Below are 10308 nucleotides of genomic sequence, written 5' to 3'. Positions count from 1 at the left end.
AGTGTAGTAACTTATAATGAATTTATTACAATCATAACATCATACAGTGCGCTCACATTAAAAAGCCGAGTAACGGCGTATCCGAGCTCGTTCCACAAACGCGTCACTTCCAGTATGCCTTCACTCATGCCCTACGCGTTACATCATCGTCACGTGACTTCGTCAGGGGGATCCCCTGGGAGAAAACAGAGACACAACATATGTGAGAGCCGATCATCGGAAACAACTATAGGAGGACCCCCAAGAGGTGACTACACGCCAGTACACCGTCCAAGGAACCATAGGCTATGCTGATTTAATACATACCTGAGGTGAGAGGCTAAAGAGCACGGAGGTGATGTGGGAGCAAGACTGTCACCTATATTAGGAATAATCACCGCTGAGGGTGTCAGGATATTGCGCTATAGGACTTTTTATATAAGGACTTGTATCGATGGACACGCACCATTATATTGTTTAGATTGGTGTGTTAGGTGTCCAGCCTCGAGACACAAGTTATTATTTATGCACTAGGATCACTTTTATTACAGGTTTTGGATCATTATTTATATTGCATGTTTATACACCTATTTTCTATTGCTGCTGATTTAACACAGTGGGCATACCTGTACATCCCCTTTAAGACGCGGCATTGCGGGCGTGCCGCCGCTCGCCCCCTGCGTACTCTGTGAGCGTGCCCGCGGGTCCTGCAGACTCGATATGCGCCGGGGGCCCGTGACACAGAGCGGCAGAACGGAGCGACAGAACTGTCATCAGGAGCAGTGATCTCTGTCATGTCCTAGTGAGCCCCTCCCCCCACAGTTAGAACACCTCCCAGGGAACACACTTAACCCCTTGATCGCCCCCTAGTGTTTAACCCCTTCCCTGCCAGTGTCATTTATACAGTAATCAGTGCATTTTTATAGCACTGATTGCTGTATAAATGTCACTAGTCCTAAAATAGTGTCAAAAGTGTCCGATGTGTCTTCCGCAATGTCGCAGTCACGATAAAAATTGCAGATCGCCGCCATTACTAATAAAAAAAAAAATTTAATAAAAATGCCACAAAACTATCCCCTATTTTGTAGATGCTATAACTTTTGCGCAAACCAATCAATATACACTTATTGCGGTATTTTTTTTTTTTTTTTTTTTTTACCAAAAATATGTAGAAGAATACATATCGGCCTAAACTGAGGGAAAAAAATTAGTTTTTTTATATATTTTTTGGGGATATTTATTATTGCAAAAAGTAAAAAAATTTTTTTTTTTTTCAAAATTGTCGCTCTTTTTTTTTTGTTTATAGCGCAAAAAATTAAAAACCGCAGAGGCGATCAAATACCACCAAAAGAAATCTCTATTTGTGGGGGGAAAAAAAGAGGACGTCAATTTTGTTTGGGTGCAACGTCGCACGACCGCGAAATTGTCAGTTAAAGCGACGCAGCGCCGAATCGCAAAAAAAAGTGCTCTGGTCAGGAAGGGGGTAAAATCTTCCAGGGCTGAAGTGCTTAAGGTGAAAAAACACCTGGCAGTGACCCCCCCCATTTTACTTACCTGAGCCCCTGGAATTCCACACGCCTGAGACGCGCTCTTCCTCTGCCCGGGGGGTCACGACTCTTGATTGGATAGATTGATAGCAGCGCAGCCATTGGCTCCCGCTGCCGTCAATCAAATCCAATGACGTGGGCGCTGGGGGGCGGGGCCGAGTCCGGAATTCGTGTCTATGGACGCAAATGCTGGACTCGGGAGCGCGCCCGCAAGGTAACCCCCCCTTCCCCCGGGGAGAGCGTTTCTCCTAGGGGGTTATACAGTGCGGGGAGGAACTGCAAGAGCCGCTGGGGGACCCCAGAAGAGGAGGATCGGGGCCACTCTGTGCAAAACGACCCGCACAGTGGAGGTAAGTATAACATGTTTGTTATTTAAAAAAAATAAAAAAATGAACCTTTACAATCCATTGAACTGTCAGCGCCTCACTACTCTCTAACAATTTATTTATGAATGGTCAAGGATAAGCTATTTAAGTGAAGCTGGCGGGCTTGCTATACATTTTTTACCCCCCACACACAGAGTAACACATAACAAATATGATAAATGGGGAGTACTCAGAATGGTCAGGGGTGGGTAGTGGGGTTCCCCAGGGGTCTGTGCTGGGACCAATCCTATTTAATTTGTTCATAAACGACCTGGAGGATGGGCTAAAACAGTATCAATCTCTGTATTTGCAGACAATACTAAGCTAAGCAGAGCAATAACTTCACCGCAGGATGTGGAAACCTTGCAAAAAGATCTGAACAAATTAACCCCTTCAATACCGGGCACTTAGACACCTTCTTGCCCAGGCCAATTTTCAACTTTCAGCGCTGTCGCAATTTGAACGACTTGCGAATTGCGCGGTCGTGCTACGCTGTACCCAAACTGATTTTTTTATCATTTTGTTCCCACAAATAGAGGTTGTTTTTTTTTTTTGGTGGTATTTGATCACCTCTGGGGGTTTTTATTTTTTGTGCAACAAATAAAAAAAGACCGAAAATTTAGAAAAAAACAAAAAGTTTTTCTTTGTTTCTCTTAAAAATTTTTTGTAAATAAGTACGTTTTCTGCTTCACTGATATGGCTGCACTGACGGGCACTGATAAGGCGGCACCAATGAGGTGGCACTGATGATGGGCTCTGATAGGTGGCACTGATGGGCACTCATAGGCTACACTGATGGGCATTCATAGGTGGCACTTATGGGTGGCACTGATAGGCGGGCACTGATAGGTGACACTGATGGGCACTCATAGGCTGAACTAATGGGCATTCATAGGTGGCACTGATGGGTGGCACTGATAGGTGGCACTGATGGGTACTCATGGGTGGCACTGATAGGTGGGCACTGATAGGCGGCACTGATGGGCACTCATAGGCTACACTGATGGGCATTCATAGGTGGCACTGATGGTTACTTATGGGTGGCACTGATAGGTGGGCACTGATGGGTACTTATAGGTGCCACTGATGGGTACTCATTGGTGGCACTGATAGGTAGGCACTGATAGGTGGCACTGATGGGCACTCATAGGCTACACTAATGGGCATTCATACGAGCACTGATGGGTACTTATGGGTGACACTGATGGGTGGGCACTGATGGGCACTTGTAGGCTGCTCTGATGGACATTCATAGGTGGCACTGATGGTATTTATGGGTGGCACTAATGGGTACTTATGGGTGGCACTGATAGGTGGGCACTGATGGGCACTGATAGGTTGCACTGATTACACTGGTGGGTGGCATTGCTGGGCATCACTGATTTTATTAGTTCTATAATGGTGCCAGTCAGTGCCCATTTGTGGGCACTGATTGGCATATGTTGGGCATAAGTTGGCACATGTGGATGGCCATGGGGGATGTACCTGGCCATCCACAGGTTAGGGCTTCCCTGGTGGTCCTGGCAGCTTCAGCGCAAACACCCCCCCCCCCCCCCCCCCCCCCCCCGTCAGGAGAGCTCTCCTCTACTTGCGTCTGTCAGGCGTGAGTGAGGAAAAGCCGATCAATGGCTCTTCCTGTTTACATCGTGATCAGCTGTGATTGGACATGGCTATTCACGTGGTAAAGAGCTTCCGCCCGAGGTTCTTTACCAAGATCTGTGTAGCGGTGTGTGAGACTGACACACCGCACCACCGATCGCCATGATGCGCGCCCCCACAAGCGCGCGGCGACTTTTATCCTGCTGAACGTCATATGACGCCCAGTCAGGATAACTGAACCACCGCCCGGCCGTCATTCTGCTATGGGCCGGGCGGGAAGTGGTTAATGGGGTGGCAACTACATGACAGATGAGGTTCAATGTAGAAAAATGTAAAATAATGCATTTGGGTGGCAAAAATCTGAATGCAATCTATACACTGGGGGGAGAACCTCTGGGGGGATCTAGGATGGAAAAGGACCTGGGGGTCCTAGTAGATGATAGGCTCAGCAATGCCAAGCTGCTGCTAACAAAGCAAACAGAATATTGGCATTAAAAAGAGGATCAACTCCGGAGATAAAACGATAATTCTCCCGCTCTACAAGACTCTGGTCCGGCCGCACCTGGAGTATGCTGTCCAGTTCTGGGCACCAGTCCTCAGGAAGGATGTACTGGAAATGGAGCGAGTACAAAGAAGGGCAACAAAGCTAATAAAGGGTCTGGAGGATCTTAGTTATGAGGAAAGGTTGCGAGCACTGAACTTATTCTCTCTGGAGAAGAGACGCTTGAGAGGGGATATGATTTCAATATACAAATACTGTACTGGTGACCCCACAATAGGGATAAAACTTTTTGTGGAAGAGAGTTTAACAAGACTCGGGGTCAATCATTAAAATTAGAAGAAAAGAGGTTTAACCTTAAACTACATAGAGGGTTCTTTACTGTAAGAGCGGCAAATCACACACATAGGTTGGACTTGATGGACTTGTGTCTTTTTTCAACCTCACCTACTATGTAACTATGAGGACAAGTATACTATTTAACTGTGTAACAAAGAGAGATTGAGAGAGAGAGGGGAAGAGATAGGGGGAGGTAGAGAGAGAGAGGGGGAGGTAGAGAGAGAGGAAGGGAGAGAGAAAGAGGGGGAGGGAGAGAGAAAGGGGGGGGGGGAGAGAGAAAGAGGGGGGAGGGAGAGAGAAAGGGGGGGAGGGAGAGAGAAAGGGGGGAGGGAGAGAGAAAGAGTGGGGAGAGAGAAGGGGAAGGAGGGAGAGAAAGAGAGGGGGGAGGGAGAGAAAGGGTGGCGAAAGAGGGGGGAGAGAGAGAGAAAGAGGGGGGAGAGAGAAAGAGGGGGGAGAGAGAGAAAATGAGACAGAGGGGGAAAGAGAGTGAGGGGGAGGGAGAGAAAAGGGGAGGGAGAAAGAGAGGGGAGGGATAGAGAAAGAGGAGAGAGGGGGGAGAGAGAAAGAGGAGGGAGGGGGAGAGAGAAAGAGGGGGAAGGGAGAGAGAGGAGAGGGGGAAGGGAGAGAGAGGAGAGGGGGGAGGGAGAGAGAAAGAGGGGGGAGAGAGAGAGAAGGAAGGAGAGAGAGGGGGAGGGAGAGAAAGGGTGGAGAAAGAGGGGGGAGGGGGGGGGAGAGAGAAAGAGGGGGGGGGAGAGAGGGGGAGGGAGAGAGAGGGGGGGGGGGAGAGAGAGGGGGGGAGAGAAAAGGGGGGTGGAGAGAGGGGGAGGGAGAGAGAAAGAGGGGGGGGGACAGAGATGAGGGGGGAGAGAGAAGGGGAAAGGAGGGAGAGAGAGAGGGGGAGGGGGTGAGAGGGCTGAAATTGTTAATAATAATTGTTGTTCATGTATTGTGGGTATTTGGGAGTCTCCTGAGGTTATCTTTAAAAAACGCTTCCAAATGCCACTAAACTTGTATTAACATGAAGTATAAAAGTGGAAAGACGGATGTTATGGACCTTACTTTGTGCACTGGTGGGCAGTCATGTTGGAACAGGAAGGGGCCATCCCCAAACTGTTCCCACAAAGTTGGGAGCATGAAATTGTCCAAAATGTCTTGGTATGCTGACGCCTTAGAGTAACCTTCATTGGAACTAAGGGGCCAAACCCAACCCCTGAAAAACAACCCCCACACCATAATCCCCCCTCCAACAAATCATTTGGACCAGTGCACAAAGCAAGGTCCATAAAGACATGGATGAGCAAGTTTGGGGTGGAGGAACTTGACTGTTCTGCACAGAGTCCTGACCTCAACCCTTTGGGATGAATTACAGAAGGGACTGCGAGCCAGGCCTTCTCATCCAACATCAGTGCCCGACCTCACAATTGCTCTTCTGGAAAAACGATCAAACATTCCCATAGACACACTCCTAAACCTTGTGGATGGCCTTCCCAGAAGAGTTGAAGCTGTTATAGATGTAAAGGGATGACCAACTCAGTATTGAACCCTACAGACCAAGACTGGAATGTCATTAAAGTTCATGTGTGTGTAAAGGCAGGTGTCTCAATACTTTTGGTAATATAATGTGTGGTTACCTAGAAAAACAGTGTTGGCTTCAATACTGATTTTACCGGCTGTATATTATACAGGATGTGGGTTTGTTCTTTGTGTTCATAGACTGAATCTCAATAAAGTTGAAGCAACAAAAAAAGAGAAGGGAAATGTTTGGGGAAATCTGAGGATTTGTTTACCGTTTCCATGGTGACAGAGCAGTGGGAGGAAGTTGTAGATCAGATACAAAGTATCCAGAGAAGTCTCTCCTGGGATTGGAGGGTTGGGATCCTCTCCATTTATTATATAATAGATCCGGGTGTAGAGGTGCGTGTTATATGTGTGTATGTCCTTTGTACACTGACATGTTTCAGGCCCTGGGAGCCGAGAGAAGAGATGTTTAGGCATTGGGAGAGTGATCGGGGGGGGGGGGAAAGACACCCCAATATCACCATCACCTTCTCTTTCCACAGATAATGATCACCACAAGAACCTTCCGAGAGACCCGGAGCACCACCCAGGTGAGGGGGGAGGGGCAGAGAGAGCACCCCCAAATCATTCTCACCTCCCCACCCCCCAAATCATTCTCACCTCCCCCACCCCTCAAATCATTCTCACCTCCCCCACCCCTCAAATCATCTCACCTCCCCCACCCCCAAATCATTCTCACCCCCCATCCCCCAAATCATTCTCACCCCCAAATCATTCTCACCTCCCCCACCCCCAAATCATTCTCACCCCCCATCCCCCAAATCATTCTCACCCCCAAAACATCTCACCCCCCACCCCCCAAATCATCTCACCCCCCAATCATCTCACCTCCCCCACCCCCAAATCATACTCACCCCCCATCCCCCAAACATCTCACCCCCAAATCATTCTCACCCCCCACCCCCCAAATCATCTCACCCCAAATCATTCTCACCCCCACCCCCCCAAACATCCACCCCCCAAATCATCTCACCCCCCCACCCCCAAACATTCTCACCCCCAAAACATTCTCACCCCCCACCCCCCAAACATTCTCACCCCCCATCCCCCAAACATTCTCACCTCCCCCACCCCCCAAATCATCTCACCCCCCACCCCCCAAATCATTCTCACCCTCAAATCATTCTCACCTCCCCCACCCCCAAATCATTCTCACCCCCCACCCCCCAAATCATTCTCACCCCCCAACCCCCAAATCATCTCACCCCCAAATCATTCTCACCTCCCCCACCCCCCAAATCATCTCACCCCCCATCCCCCAAATCATCTCACCCCCCATCCCCCAAAACATTCTCACCCCCAAATCATTCCCACCCCCCACCCCCCAAATCATCCACCCCCCCCCACCCCCCAAATCATCTCACCTCCCCCACCCCCAAATCATCCACCCCCCCACCCCCCAAACATCCACCCCCCATCCCCCAAATCATTCACACCCCCACATCATTCCACCACCCCCACCCCCCAAATCATTCACACCCCCCCATCCCCCAAATCACCCACCCCCAAACATCCACCCCCCCCCACCCCCCCAAACACCACACCCCCCCACCCCCAAACATCTCACCACCCCCACCCCCCAAACATCTCACCTCCCCCACCCCCCAAATCATTCTCACCCCCCCACCCCCAAATCATCCACCTCCACCCCCCCAAACATCTCACCCCCCATCCCCCCAAATCATTCTCACCCCCACATCATCTCACCTCCCCCACCCCCCAAACATTCTCACCCCCCATCCCCCAAATCATCTCACCCCCCACCCCCAAATCATCTCACCCCCCATCCCCCAAATCATTCCACCCCCCAAATCATCACACCCCCCACCCCCCAAATCATCTCACCCCCCACCCCCCAAATCATCTCACCCCCAAACATTCCACCCCCCACCCCCCAAATCATCCCACCCCCCATCCCCCAAATCATTCCACCCCCCACCCCCAAATCATCTCACCCCAAACATTCCACCTCCCCCACCCCCCAAAATCTCACCCCCCATCCCCCAAACATTCTCACCCCCCAAATCATTCCACCTCCCCACCCCCCAAATCATTCTCACCTCCAAATCATTCACACCTCCCCCACCCCCCAAATCATCTCACCCCCCATCCCCCAAATCATTCTCACCCCCCAAATCATTCTCACCTCCCCCACCCCCCAAATCATTCTCACCTCCAAATCATTCACCTCCCCCACCCCCCAAATCATTCTCACCCCCCATCCCCCAAATCATTCTCACCCCCAAATCATTCTCACCTCCCCCACCCCCCAAATCATTCTCACCCCCCATCCCCCAAATCATTTCACCCCCAAATCATTCTCACCTCCCCACCCCCCCAAATCATTCTCACCCCCCATCCCCCAAATCATTCTCACCCCCAAATCATTCTCACCTCCCCCACCCCCCAAATCATTCTCACCCCCAAATCATTCTCACCCCCCCCCCCCCCAAACATCTCACCTCCCCCACCCCCCCAAACATTCTCACCCCCATCCCCCAAATCATCTCACCCCAAATCATCTCACCCCCCATCCCCCAAACATTCTCACCCCCAAATCATTCTCACCTCCCCACCCCCCAAATCATTCTCACCCCCATCCCCCAAATCATTCTCACCCCCAAATCATTCTCACCCCCCACCCCCCAAATCATCTCACCCCCCATCCCCCAAATCATTCTCACCCCAATCATTCTCACCTCCCCACCCCCCAAACATTCTCACCCCCATCCCCCAAATCATTCTCACCCCCAAATCATTCTCACCCCCCATCCCCCAAATCATCTCACCTCCCCCACCCCCAAATCATTCTCACCCCCCATCCCCCAAATCATCTCACCTCCCCCACCCCCCAAATCATTCCCACCCCCATCCCCAAATCATCTCACCCCCCACCCCCAAATCATTCTCACCTCCCCCACCCCCCAAATCATTCTCACCCCCCATCCCCCAAATCATTCTCACCCCCCACCCCCAAATCATTCTCACCCCCCACCCCCAAATCATTCTCACCCCCAAATCATTCTCACCCCCCACCCCCAAATCATTCTCACCCCCAAATCATTCTCACCCCCCACCCCCCAAATCATTCTCACCCCCCATCCCCCAAATCATTCCACCCCCATCCCCAAACATCCACCCCCAAATCATTCTCACCCCCCACCCCCAAATCATTCCCACCCCCAAATCATTCTCCCACCCCCCAACATCCACCCCCACCCCAAATCATTCTCACCCCCAAACATTCTCACCTCCCCACCCCCCAAATCATTCTCACCCCCCATCCCCCCAAATCATTCTCACCCCCAAATCATTCTCACCCCCCACCCCCCAAATCATTCTCACCCCCCCCCAAATCATCACCCCCCACCCCAAATCATTCTCACCCCCAAATCATTCTCACCCCCCACCCCCCAAATCATTCCACCCCCACCCCAAATCATTCTCACCCCCAAATCATTCTCACCCCCACCCCCCAATCATTCTCACCCCACCCCCAACATCCACCCCAAATCATCTCACCCCCCCACCCCCAAATCATCTCACCCCAAACATTCTCACCCCCCATCCCCCCAAATCATCTCACCTCCCCCACCCCCCAAATCATTCTCACCCCCCATCCCCCAAATCATTCTCACCTCCCCACCCCCAAATCATTCTCACCCCCCATCCCCCAAATCATTCTCACCCCCAAATCATTCTCACCTCCCCCACCCCCCAAATCATTCTCACCCCCCATCCCCAAATCATTCTCACCCCCAAATCATTCTCACCTCCCCCATCCCCCAAATCATTCTCACCCCCAAATCATTCTCACCTCCCCCACCCCCCAAATCATTCTCACCCCCATCCCCCAAATCATTCTCACCCCCCATCCCCAAATCATTCTCACCCCCATCCCCCAAATCATTCTCACCCCCAAATCATTCTCACCCCCCATCCCCCAAATCATTCTCACCCCCAAATCATTCTCACCTCCCCACCCCCCAAATCATTCTCACCCCCCATCCCCAAATCATTCTCACCCCCAAATCATTCTCACCTCCCCCACCCCCCAAATCATTCTCACCCCCCATCCCCCAAATCATTCTCACCCCCAAATCATTCTCACCTCCCCCACCCCCCAAATCATTCTCACCCCCCATCCCCCAAATCATTCTCACCCCAATCATTCACCCCCCACCCCCAAATCATTCTCACCCCATCCCCAAATCATTCTCACCCCCCACCCCCAAATCATTCTCACCCCCCCATCCCCCCAAATCATTCTCACCCCCCATCCCCCAAATCATTCTCACCTCCCCACCCCCAAATCATTCTCACCTCCCCCACCCCCAAATCATTCTCACCCCCATCCCCAAATCATTCTCACCCCCCCACCCCCCAAATCATTCTCACCCCC

General features: G+C 51.3%; 1 protein-coding gene across 2 annotated transcripts in view; it reads left to right on the top strand.

Annotated features, from left to right (window-relative positions):
- Positions 1-6090: 6090 nt before the first annotated feature.
- The window catches only part of CFAP141 (cilia and flagella associated protein 141), a 12368-nt gene continuing 8150 nt past the window's right edge, over positions 6091-10308 (top strand). For both annotated transcript variants that reach the window (XR_012237058.1, XM_073609223.1), the window contains exons 1-2: positions 6091-6242; positions 6389-6436. Coding sequence is in view for 1 of the 2 variants with exons in the window: in XM_073609223.1 (XP_073465324.1) it covers positions 6123-6242; positions 6389-6436 (168 nt within the window). In the remaining variant the exon portion in view is untranslated. The remainder of the gene's footprint in view (positions 6243-6388; positions 6437-10308) is intronic.

Source organism: Aquarana catesbeiana, linkage group LG13, assembly GCF_042186555.1.
Source record: "Aquarana catesbeiana isolate 2022-GZ linkage group LG13, ASM4218655v1, whole genome shotgun sequence".
Classification (NCBI taxonomy): Eukaryota; Metazoa; Chordata; class Amphibia; order Anura; family Ranidae; genus Aquarana; species Aquarana catesbeiana.
Note: the sequence above shows the minus strand (reverse complement) of the source record. Positions and strands in the feature narration are given on the sequence as shown.